The 12,923-nt window shown below is 38.5% G+C and overlaps 1 protein-coding gene across 4 annotated transcripts; it reads left to right on the top strand.

Moving 5' to 3' along the window:
* The first annotated feature begins 276 nt into the window (after positions 1-276).
* On the top strand, positions 277-12,504 carry LOC112503940. Of its 4 annotated transcripts, none has more exons than XM_025107911.1 (10): positions 277-1,805; positions 2,176-2,649; positions 2,740-3,041; positions 5,458-6,186; positions 6,264-6,542; positions 6,656-6,817; positions 6,917-7,852; positions 7,939-8,154; positions 10,726-10,986; positions 11,916-12,504. In XM_025107911.1, exons 1-10 carry the CDS (start codon positions 410-412, stop codon positions 12,264-12,266), a joined length of 5,106 nt encoding a protein of 1,701 aa, XP_024963679.1. In that variant the 5' UTR covers positions 277-409; the 3' UTR covers positions 12,267-12,504. The 4 variants fall into 4 exon arrangements, with proteins under 4 accessions (XP_024963679.1, XP_024963678.1, XP_024963680.1 ...); XM_025107910.1 differs by having other exon boundaries at positions 10,708-10,986; XM_025107912.1 differs by lacking the exons at positions 6,656-6,817; positions 6,917-7,852; positions 7,939-8,154; positions 10,726-10,986; positions 11,916-12,504 and having other exon boundaries at positions 6,250-6,382.
* Positions 12,505-12,923: the final 419 nt, after the last annotated feature.

Raw genomic sequence — 12,923 nt, 5'->3', positions numbered from 1 at the left:
TGTCATAGACAGTGTATCGTTCAGCCATACGTACAATACATTTGCGTTTGTGTACCGTACTAGCATATCGGTATACGCCATTTCTTTTTGGTTTCAAAATACGTGCTTGTTTCGCCAAACCAACACGCTCGAAAAAGGCACACACGGAATTTGTTATATAAAACAAGATATGAACCGAAATGGTGTTAAACAAAGGGTGGTCACTCTAAGAGGGCTTCCCAAGTTGTACTAGAGAAAACCCCAACCCTGTGCTATGCTTCCCTTCTCCCACCCGTACCCCGACCCCTACCCCCACCTCCAGCCCCACACCAACACCACTCTCTCAATCTCCATATATTTCATCAAGAAAAATCGAACCCAGAAAAATCTATAAATAGAACACACAAAGTTCGTTAATCAAGGCCAAAAAATGAAGCATCACCATCATCAGACATCATCCGAGGCCGTCTCTTCTTCTTCATCAGCAGAAGCAGCAGTTTCATCATCATTATCGTCGTCATCACAGCAGCCGCCGCCGCCTTCTCCGACCGTACAACTAATGAATGCAACATCTCCGGCGACTGAGGACCATCCTGCATCATCGTCTTCTCGTGATTGTTCCTCTTCCTCATCGTCCTCATCGTCCTTGGAGTCCGTGACAATCGAGAGGCGGGGCGAATTCGCCGCCGTGTGTAAATGGAAAATCTTCAATTTTCCTAGGGTTAAAACTAGGGCTTTGTGGAGTAAGTATTTCGAAGTCGGCGGTTACGATTGCCGTTTGTTAGTGTACCCTAAGGGTGACTCGCAGGCATTGCCTGGTTATATTTCGATTTATTTACAAATCATGGACCCTAGAGGGACTTCCTCGTCTAAGTGGGACTGTTTCGCTAGTTATCGATTAACTGTGGTAAACCCTACCGATGATTCAAAATCGATTCATCGTGATTCTTGGCACAGGTTCTCAACAAAGAAGAAATCTCATGGGTGGTGTGATTTTACACCCTCGGCTTCTATACTTGACGTGAAATCGGGTTTTATGTTTAATGATGATCATTGTGTTCTTATTACTGCCGATATTCTCATATTGAATGAAGCCATTAGTTTTGTGCGTGATAATAATGAACTTCAATCAAATTCTGTGTCGAATTCTGTTGTAATGACCGGACCGGTTGGGGATGTTTTGAGTGGGAAGTTCACTTGGAAGGTTCATAATTTTACCTTGTTTAAAGAAATGATCAAGACACAGAAGATAATGAGTCCTGTTTTCCCTGCTGGAGAGTGTAATTTGCGCATTAGTATATACCAGAGTTCTGTTAATGGGGTGGATTATCTGTCCATGTGTTTGGAAAGCAAAGATACTGAGAAGGCTTCAATCTCGGATAGGAGTTGTTGGTGTTTGTTTCGGATGTCTGTCCTGAATCAAAGGCCTGGGATGAATCACATGCATAGGGATTCATATGGACGATTTGCTGCTGATAATAAGAGTGGGGATAACACTAGTTTAGGATGGAATGATTATATGAAAATGACAGACTTTGCTGGGGCAGAATCTGGGTTTTTGGTGGATGATACGGCTGTCTTTAGCACATCCTTCCATGTCATTAAAGAGCATAGTAGCTTCTCGAAGAATGGGGGATTAATTGGAGGTAGAATTGTGAGTGGTGCTAGAAAGTCTGATGGCCATATGGGGAAATTCACATGGAGGATTGAAAATTTCACGAGGTTGAAGGATCTTCTTAAAAAGAGGAAGATTACAGGTCTTTGTATCAAGAGCAGGAGGTTTCAAATTGGAAATCGTGATTGCAGGCTTATAGTATACCCCCGAGGTATGCAATAATATTGCCCTCTTTCTGAACAGTTCCTTGGAGTTCAGTAACATTGTAATAAGCTAGAAATGAAATCTTTTCACCTGTGTATCAGCTGAATGCCCAGTTGCTTGTTAGATTGTATGACTTCAAATTTAATTCAGTAACAGAACTTTTGTACCATGATTAGTAGAAGTCTCTAATATTGGTATGAACTAATAAGTGTGCTCTACCTTGGATTTCATTAAATTACAGTGACACTTGAGAAATCTTCTGTGAATAATGAATGTAATTCGTAAAACCTTCTTAGCAGTTAGAATGTCTGTAGGAACTACTTGGAAGTGTTTGTAGAAATATGTATGATTTTCACACTTGTGCTTCATTGTATCAGGGCAGTCTCAGCCACCATGCCATCTTTCAGTTTTCCTTGAAGTTACGGATTCACGAAATACTACAAGTGACTGGAGTTGTTTTGTGAGCCATCGTCTGTCAGTTGTCAATCAAAAGATGGAGGACAAGTCTGTTACAAAGGAATCTCAGAATCGTTACTCCAAATCTGCAAAAGACTGGGGCTGGCGTGAATTTGTGACCCTGACCAGTCTATTTGATCAAGACTCTGGATTCCTTGTTCATGATGTTGTTGTATTTTCTGCAGAAGTTTTAATTTTGAAGGAGACATCCATAATGCAGGAATTTACTGATCAAGAAAGTGAATCTGGTAATGCTGGTCTCCATACAGATAAAGGGGGCAAAATGAGTTCTTTTACATGGAAGGTGGAGAATTTCTTGTCTTTTAAAGACATAATGGAAACCCGTAAAATATTTAGCAGATTCTTTCAAGCTGGTGGATGTGAGCTTCGGCTGGGTGGGTAGCTTTTTTCTGATCACCAAATACATAGTAAAAAATAATCTGTATCTTTATAGCAGCTATGACCGTCTTGTTTTCGTATTGCAGGTGTTTACGAGTCCTTTGACACAATATGCATATACCTGGAGAGCGATCAGTCAGTTGGCACTGACCCTGATAAGAACTTTTGGGTCAAATACAGGATGGCCGTACTGAACCAAAAAAACCCTTCCAAGACTGTGTGGAAGGAGTCATCTATTTGTACAAAGACCTGGAATAATTCTGTGCTTCAGTTCATGAAGGTTTCGGATATGCTTGAAGCAGATGCAGGTTTTCTTGTGCGGGACACGGTTGTCTTTGTTTGTGAAATTCTGGATTGCTGCCCATGGTTTGAGTTTGCGGATCTAGAGGTCAGTGTGTTGATTCCTGAATCAAAATACATTTTTTTTGTTTAACCAAATTGCACCATCACAGAAAGTAAGTTTGAAACCGTGGCTGTAGGGGAACTATTTTAACAATGTAGTTGTATCGTAAACTTAAATTAACATTCTGAAGTTTTTTAGCTTAAGAGTTTGCTTCTTCTTTTAATGTAAAAAGATAAACAAGCAATTTAAACTTATATATATGATTGTATCTTGTGGCGCACATCAATGACCTTGAATAATTGATGTTTGACTCTACTGTTTTGATATGATTATCCCATGGGCTGGCTTAAAAAGCATGTCTTATTTTCAGTACTCTTGACAGTTAGGGTAAATGTACTTTAGAAACCAAAAAGCAATTTCATCAATGGCCAACACTTTTGAAAATAAGGCACATTATCAAGGGTAAATTTGTAAGCCAGTTTATTATAGGAGGACATGTTGTAACTTGTAAGCATCCTAGAATAGGAAATATTGCACCCAAAAAATGAAGCAGACATTGCATTATTCTGGGAATACCAATGATAGGTATAATAAGTAAATACATCTCTACTCATGTTTTCTTTTTTCAAAATCATGAAGATGGGAGAGATTGCTACACAGTGTAGGCTTAGTTTTGGGATCGCTGCTTTTATAAAGGGTTGCTTATGTTAAATTTGTCCTTTATGGCCAATCTTTGTTTTATGAATAACAATTTTTATGTGTGTTCAAAATACAAGTTTCTGTTTTTGGGTGCGGGTAGTACGTAGTCTATTGCTAATAATGGAAATTGTTACTGCCTTCAGGTTTAAAATCACTGGTGATTCATGCACAGATGAAAAATTCACAATCTAGTTGTGCATGGAACTCTATATAATTAGGTAGAAGTTTCTACCATTGAGTAGTGATCTAATTTTTGAAATACAACTATAGAGGATATATATCTGCTGCTACATGCAAGTATGAAAACACTTAATCTATTTGAATCAGGTTCTGGTTCTTGTTACTGATCAGATTGATGGTCTTATTTTAGTAGGTCGTATTTATAGGTTTTCCTTGCAAATTGGCCAGTAGGCCAAAGAAGTAAGTAGACTTGTGGGAAAGACCCCCATTCTCTGAGGTAATTGAAAGCTATACGTTGATAGGATACCACTAGGAAATGCCTTAAGCCTAGCCTCTAATCTAATTTATCTATGAACTTATAATCAACATACTGGCAGAATAATATGCTCAAATGATCGAGTTACTAGAAACTGCATGATAATGTTATTTGAAATCTTCAAATTTTAGCCTGTCTGTGAGTAGAGTTGTAGACTTATAAAGAAGTGAATAGATATCACCACTCGGAAAGTGAGTGTGATAATGATCATGTTGCACATAAGAAGTTGTTGAACAGTGCTCTCCATACATTGATTCAGTTATGTTAGTCATAGGATAAGAATGGGATGGATCAAATAGAAACTGTGTGAGGGGGTTGTCTGACCTTTGAATCTCTTGCAGGTAGAACAAGTCCTATAGAAAGAATATGAGCTGATCGGTAGCATGGTTCATATTGAGGAAAAATGCATGTAGATGCTTTGTTAAGTTGGACGTGTGGGACCTTAGGAAATTATACTGAGAAGAGTGTGGAAGTGAAGTAGTTTAAGATGTCACTCATTATAGAAAGAAATTGGAGTAAGAACTTCGTACAATTTAGTGATATTTAAACTAAGACCTTGGAGGCACATATCCACCAGTAGGACATAGGTGTGTTATGTTAGCAAGTTGATGGCAGGAGAAGAGCAGTCCGTTCAGCAACGCTGCAATGATTCTATCTGGAGGCATATTTACTGGCTCACTGTGGCTAATTAGCTCAGCAGCCAGTAAAATACTGTTTCAAATATAGAATGTTTCCAAGTTTGAATAATACCTGCCTTCTTTATCTGGTGAGATACGGCTTCTTGAAGTTGCGACACTGAACATAATACACACATAGGGTTGGGTTCCAGTGAGAAATGCCATTTTTCATGAGAAGTGTGAGAAATGCAACCTTGACATAATCTTCACATAATATATGTGAAGGTACCCTTATTTTGTGTGAAGACTTGTGGAGGTGACTGTCATCACAGAAATTGGTGAAGGTACACATTGTCTGTAACCTTCACCACCTTCACAAAATATAACATAACATTCACACAAGATAAGAGTACCTTCACAAATATAACATAGCGTTCACACAATATAAGGGTACCTTCACCACTTCTCCCGTTTCTCATCAAAAGTTTCTTTTCTCACGTGATCTCAAGTATATATTTATGTACTTTCAACAAAGATGAATGGGGCCATGGTTTGATATTTTTTCCTTCCACTACATCTAGCCACTCCAGACTCTTTCCTCTTTTTTTTTCTTTTTTTGCTATTGTAAAAGGTGCATCTTTTTTCCCAGGTTTATGCTTCTGAGGATGATCAGGATGCTCTGACAACTGATCCTGATGAACTTATTGATTCAGAGGACAGTGAAGGAATCAGTGGAGATGAGGAAGATATATTCCGGAACCTTCTTTCTAGAGCAGGCTTTCACCTAACATACGGGGATAATCCTTCCCAGCCCCAAGTCACTTTAAGAGAAAAGCTTCTCATGGATGCTGGTGCAATAGCTGGATTTTTGACTGGACTTCGAGTTTATCTTGATGACCCTGCCAAGGTAAAGCGTTTGCTTCTGCCAACAAAGCTCTCTGGTACCAATGATGGGAAGAAAATTGCTAAAACTGACGAGTCTTCCCCCAGTCTGATGAACCTGCTTATGGGAGTCAAAGTTCTGCAGCAGGCAATAATTGATTTGCTTCTGGATATTATGGTTGAGTGTTGCCAACCATCTGAAGGAAGCTCAAACGATGATTGCTCAGATGGGAGCTCTAGACCTTCTGCAGATGGTAGTGGAGCTAGTAGCCCCCCAGAACCTGATAGGCGAAGTGGGGTTATGGAATCATCTTCACAGCTTTATGTACATGGGAGACTGGATTCTGGAACAGATGAGATCTCGACTGCTTCTGCTGTACAAAGCTCTGATATGAACGGGAATGACACATCCGAAAAAACCTACACTGGACAGCCTTTCTGTCCACCCGAAACCTGTGCTGCTAGTTCATCAGAGAGTTCATCCCTTCGGTCTAAGGTACACATCCGATCCTCTAATAATCTTAGTTTCTCTTTCATTTATTTTGTATTTGCTTAGCAGATTGTTATATCCAGACTAAATGGCCGGAGCAGTCTGAGGAACTTTTAGGATTGATTGTGAACTCATTAAGAGCGCTAGATGGAGCTGTTCCACAAGGTTGTCCTGAGCCAAGACGAAGACCACAGTCTGCACAGAAGATTGCTCTTGTATTGGACAAGGCTCCTAAACATCTGCAACCTGACCTAGTTGCTCTTGTACCTAAATTGGTCGAGCATTCAGAACATCCACTTGCTGCTTGTGCACTCTTGGACAGACTTAAAAAGTCAGAAGGAGAACCTGATTTACTGCTACCGGTAAAATGCTCTCTGTCTTCATTGATATTTTTTCCCCAATGTCTATTTGGGATTTAGGTTATATATTATATCAAAATTTAGGTAGTGTGATAACTTACATGTGACATGTTCAGGCTCTTGGCGCCCTTAGCCAATTGAAATGTAACAGTGAAGTGTGGGAGCGTGTTCTATTTCAATCTTTCGAACTCTTGGAAGACTCAAACGATGCACCTCTTGCAGCAACTATTGACTTCATCTTCAAAGCTGCACTGCACTGCCAGCATCTTCCAGAAGCAGTAAGTGCTCTTATCTTTCTTACGATGGTTTCATTATCGAGTATGTTTTGTGTCTTTGCACTTCACTTTTAATACTTACAATTTTGTTGTATTGCTCAGGTCAGATGTGTCCGTGCAAGGCTAAAAAGCTTGGGTGGTGAAGTCTCTGCCTGTGCCCTTGATTATTTGAGTCGAACAGTAGCAAGTTGTACTGATGTTGCTGAGGCTATATTAAAAGACATTGATGGTGATGATGATTATCGCGATACTTGCTCGTCAGTGCCTTGTGGAATTTTCTTATTTGGTGAAAATGGGGCGTCTGATAGATTGCACACAGATCAACAAACTTTCTGTGCTCCAACATCTCATTTTTCTGATATATATATCTTATTAGAAATGTTGTCCATCCCTTGCCTTGCTGTTGAAGCTTCTCAAACATTTGAGATGGCTGTGGCTCGGGGCGCAATCATGGCACAATCAGTGGCAATGGTCTTAGAAAGAAGATTGGCTCGACGGTTAAATCTAACTTCACAATTTGTTGCTGAAAATTTTCAGCATGAGGAAGTGGTTGTGGAGGGAGAAACCATTGAGCAACTGAGAGTCCAACGGGATGATTTTACTTCTGTTCTTGGTCTAGCTGAGACTTTGGGTCTTTCGAGAGATCCTTGCGTGAGAGGATTTGTGAAGATGCTTTACACTATATTGTTTAAGTGGTATGCTGATGGGCCTTACAGGCTGAGGATACTAAAGAGGCTCGTCGACCGAGCTACTAGTACTACAGAAACTAGTCGGGAAGTAGACTTAGATTTGGAAATTTTGGTATTTCTTGTTTCTGAGGAGCAAGAATTTGTTAGACCAGTTTTAAGCATGATGCAGGAGGTAGCTGATCTCGCAAATGTTGATCGTGCTGCTCTTTGGCACCAGTTATGTGCCAGCGAAGATGAAATTCTTCGCATTCGTGAAGAAAGCAAAGCTGAAGTTTCCAATATGGCTAAAGAAAAGGCTGTTCTGATGCAAAGGCTGAGCGATGCTGAGACCACTAATAGCCGTCTTAAGGTACTTGTTCTATTGGTTGTCTATGTTTATAAACTGAAACTTTTGGAAGTGGTGGTTAGAAATTATAAGTGTTCATGAAATGGCAGACTGAGATGAAGGCTGAAATGGATCGTTTTGCTTTGGAGAGAAAGGAAATGTCTGAACAAATGCAAGAAATTGAAAGTCAACTTGAATGGCTTCGCTCAGAACGAGATGATGGAATTGCTAAGCTTACTGCTGAAAAGAAAATATTTCAAGAGAGGCTTCATGATGCAGAGGCACAACTTTCTCAATTGAAATCCCGGAAACGTGATGAGTTGAAGGTATTTATTTATATTTTCTCTCCCTCTTCAGTGAGAAAACTTCTTAGTCCAACTTTCTACTTATAAAGCAGAACCATCACTTGGTATGTCTGTCTTTACCCCTCCTCCCTCAATTGCTTTCCCAGAATTATGATCTAAAGATGTCGTATATTCTTACTACATTGTAACCATTAGGCATGTGATATGTGTGAATCGTGATATGTATGAGATGAAGAACGATTGAAATCTTGAGGATATGCCAGTATGGTGGTTCTGTGAATCATTTCACAGGACAGAACATAAACTCGTAGCCATGTTTGGTGCCACATTAGACTAGGAAACAATGGGACTGAGGGGGGACACAAATGCATGTTTTTCTCCCACCAAAATAGGTGGACAAATCCAGGGAGATGGGACAAGTTTGGTAAATCACTAAACTGCCTATGTTAAATTAGAACCCTAAAACCTTCCACAATTCTTCCCCCCTCCCTCCTACATCACTCTTGCCTAACCAGTCTGGTCCTGTCCTGTCCTGTCCCTTTTGTCCGCATATCAAATGCATTCTTAATTATTAGGTTGATGATCAGTTTTTTGCTTTCAGTCTATACTGTAAATGATCAATGAAGATATATCAATTTTGTGGTTTAATTGACTGTTGCTTTGACTAATTTTGTTTGTTCTGCTCTATTATAAAGAAAAAATGCTACATGGTTCTGAAGTCTGGCATTTACTGTTGCTCCAAAGCTTGACTATAGAAGTATATCAATAAATTTTTTGAAAAAAGGAAAAGACTTTGCTGACTTGTGTACATTGTATACATTTTCAGCCAAAGTTAGGAGGCATTTTAAGCTTGTTTCTTTCTTTTTTTTCCCTGTTTGTATTTAACATATACTTGGTAGACACATGGTTTCAACTCTGATTTACCTTTTTAGTAATGGGTTGTTCTATAAGAATCTAAATGCTAAACCTTGCTGCAGAGCTGTGCTATTTTCATTTATTATTATGTATTTTATTCAATATAATTGACTTTGACTAAAGTGCTATGTTTGCATTTAAACAAAAAAAATTCTTACACAGATATATTCACCTCCAAATTCATCACCATCTTGGCGCTTTGTTTGTGAACATTAGTATTTTGTTTTATGGTTGACATGAAGGGAGATAGAGGAGTGGTTACTGCTCAACCAAATCCAAATGAGAACTAGGGCTTCTACTAAAATAATTCATCACCTATCCATCTATGTATCGCAAGTTGCGTTTTTTACTTCCCCTTGCAGAGGAGGAACTTGCCTCCCTCCCACATAATCGGTCTCGTCTTATATGATTTTTTCCCCTCAATATTTCCATTAATAAGAGTATGTTGTACCTTATGGAGTTTTGCGAGTGAATGGTGGCGATCCATAAGGAATGCCTCACAATCTCAGTGTAGTGTGCTACTTCTCCTGATAGCTGAGAGGAGATTGATTCCTCAGTCCTAGATCAAGTTATCTTCAACTCTTTGGCACCAAACTTTTAGGTGCTGCTCATTTTAGTCTCTTAAACAACTAATTTTTCAAGCGTGTCATAGAGTTTCCAGTTAAACCAACGTGGTCGCCTTCTTTTCAGTTTTTTGTCCATTAACTAACTGAATGGTAGAGTGGCATTGTTTTCATTTTTTCCGTTGAAGGTTATTGCTGTCTTAGTCATGTAGACTTGATGAAAAAAAGCTTACTTAAATGTACCAAGTAATTTTTTTCACTGTTATATGTTTTTTGCTTTAAACTTAAGCTCAATATCATGATCACATTGACTTCAATTTGAAAAGTCTATTGCCTCAATTTATCAATTATCTTGTTTATGATTAGCATCGAAAATATTGCAAAAAGTTTTTGAAGACAGTGGTTTTGCCAAACTTGTTTCCTAAATTCTGCTGAAGGACTACTGGCTTATTTACTTGACTCTTCTTTTGCTTTCGTTTTCTGTACACCTAAGATTTTGAAAATTGAATTGTTTGTGTGTTCTGAAATGTGAGCCTAAAAGTTTCTATATAAAATGATCTGAAAATTTGTATGCCAGTGCACCTTTAGTAAATAGAAATTTGGGAAGATGGGTGTTTTTTTGCTTTATTCTTCTATATTTGTTTTTGGCAATGTCATGGCTTCTTGGAACATCTGAGGTAGTCTCTGATACATGATTACAGCTAGTAGTATTGCTGAATTAGTGTCTTGAAGAATATGCTCTGCAAATTGATTTCATGAGAACTTATTCACGTGCCTATATTGTTAAAATAGACCTGAAGAAATTCTTAAATTTTTGTTTGGAATTTTGGCATATATTCAGTCATTTGACGCACAGAACTTTAATAGTTTCTGGAAATCAAAAGCCACTTAAGTAGAAACCAAATGTAGACACATTCTGATCAGCATGAAGTGCTATGGTCTCTTAGCTGAACTTATTTTGAACATATTCGCAGATGTTTCCTACCCTTGACTTCCATTGAAAACCACATTCTTTTAACAAAAGATCCACCTTCATGAGTGAAATATAGAATTTTTATGCTCTCAAATCTGCTTGAAGCATGCTAGTCTTGAATAGCGAATGAATGTGTTGCAGAGAATAACAAAGGAGAAAAATGCTCTTGCTGAAAGACTAAGGAATGCTGAAGCTGCACGGAAAAGATTTGATGATGAACTGAAACGTTATGCAACAGAGAATGTGAGCAGAGAAGAAATCCGGCAGTCACTTGAAGATGAAATTCGAAGATTGACACAAACAGTTGGACAGACCGAAGGGGAAAAACGTGAGAAGGAGGAACAGATTGCTCGATGTGAAGCATATATTGATGGGATGGAATCCAAATTGCAGACTTGCGAGGTTTGGTTCTGATATAGCCTATGTACTTGTTTTATTGTTATTTAGAGCAAGTGCTTGATGCTAGGATTGTTGTCTGAATATAAACCAAAACTTAGCAAAAGCCAGAACCAAGGAACATATAGCAGATGTTGGTTCGCTTCTGGTGTAGTTTTGGGTTCTCAATGGTTCTGCTCAAAGCCAAGCCACGAACCTTAATTTTTTAGTTTTTGTTTACTTTTGAAGCTATTGTTAACAAATTTTTTATTTTATTTTTAATTTTCTTTAGGAGGTTTAGAATATCATATACAAATAGGCTAATAAGCATATATGCTACCTAGAGCAGGGTGGTAGAAAAACAAGTGATGCTTCTCTAATATGGTCAGATAGCAGTACTCTCTTTCTGTACCATGAATGTTGGTATGTTTGAGCAAGAGTGCAATTTATTGGTTAAACTTAAATATCCTCTAATGCTAACAGAATAATCTCGTGGACTATAATCTGTACCACCTATACATTGTAAGAATAGCAGTGGGCAGATCGATAATTCTATCATGAAAGTTGGCTAAAGTTTTGCTTTCAAATTGGCTAGAGGGGGTTAAATATGCAGGGTTCGTATCATTTTGATGAATATTAATGCTTATCATGTTACTTACCAGTTGTGACTTAGCAAACACAATTTGAAGTGGGGATCACATGACAGTGGCTTATTTTAGTTATTCCTTTATGGAAATATACGACTTATAAACAGAAAGTATTTAAAAGTAGCCGACAAAACCATTCTTGTTCTTTGCTCTATTTTGTATGTGCTTTGAGATGAGTGTGTGAACTGTAGAGAATGGTGAATACAGTAGTTTTGAAGTTATAATTTATATGATCAACTTACAATTTAATAAACTGCTGGGAATTCAATAATAGTGAAATGTGCTGAAGTGGTGGTGTTATATTTGCAGCAATACATCCATAGTCTGGAGGGATCGCTTCAAGAAGAAATGTCAAGACATGCACCATTATATGGTGCAGGGCTGGAGGCTCTATCAATGAAGGAGCTGGAAACAATCTGTCGTATTCACGAAGAGGGTCTGAGACAAATTCATGCCCTCCAACAACGCAAAGGAGCAGCTGGTGCTAGTCCAGCCGCCAGTCCTCTGGTGAGTCCTCACTCATCACTCCCACACGGTCACGGGTTGTACCCTGGTGGACCACCTCCAATGGCGGTTGGACTCCCTCCTACCCTTGTCCCAAATGGTATGGGGAATGGGCATGTAAATGGTGCAATTGGACCTTGGTTCAACCATTCTTGAATATATCCATAGGGAGGGAGGGAGGGAAGAACACTTCACACTTATTGAAGTTTTTGAGTCTATGTTGGTTTTGGCATTTTGGCTGGTAGAACTGTTGGAAATCATATAGATCTGATCTCTGTATGATGTTTGGTAATTGGAGGTGCTAAAAAAATGTGTCCAATAGAACTGACAGTTGAAAATGTCACACATTTCTTTGAGTTTTCCATTTTATATTAATTAAAGGCCATTTAGAGAAGTTTTGCTTTTCTTTCTTTCTTTCTTTCATTATCATTCCAAATGTTTCATCTCATCTTATTAAAAAGTAAAAAAATGCCAATGGTTGAATCCATGCTTAATTTAGGTGTTCTTTTTCTTTCATCAGATTGTGTATTAATCATTTGTGTTGCATATTAGTATATATAATGATTTACAAGGATACTTTCCTAGTAATGAGTTAATCTAGGAAAGGAAAATCATTCAAATAAGGAAACAATTATGTACATTCTTTTCATGTTTATTGGCTATTACCACCACAGCCCCACGGTCTGAACAGGAGGTGGTCGGACGTTTAGACTGGATTGAAACGGTGCAAATAAGTAGCAAGGCAAGCCTTTTGTGAAGATATCAACACTAGGGGCTGTTTTTTTGTCGAAATAGGGTCCCGTTGACGTTGAC

The sequence above is a fragment of the Cynara cardunculus genome, unplaced genomic scaffold, assembly GCF_001531365.2.
Source record: "Cynara cardunculus var. scolymus isolate 2C unplaced genomic scaffold, CcrdV1 Un_Scaffold_4189, whole genome shotgun sequence".
Classification (NCBI taxonomy): Eukaryota; Viridiplantae; Streptophyta; class Magnoliopsida; order Asterales; family Asteraceae; genus Cynara; species Cynara cardunculus.
The sequence above is the reverse complement of the archived record's forward strand: the minus strand, read 5'-3'. Positions and strand labels throughout refer to the sequence as shown.

Coding starts and splice junctions, on each gene's coding strand:
- LOC112503940 (XM_025107910.1), top strand. CDS start 410: ATGAAGCATCACCATCATCAGACATCATCCGAGGCCGTCTCTTCTTCT. Junction 6,543..6,655: donor AACCTGATTTACTGCTACCG/GTAAAATGCTCT, acceptor TGACATGTTCAG/GCTCTTGGCGCCCTTAGCCA. Junction 8,155..10,707: donor GGAAACGTGATGAGTTGAAG/GTATTTATTTAT, acceptor AGTCTTGAATAG/CGAATGAATGTGTTGCAGAG.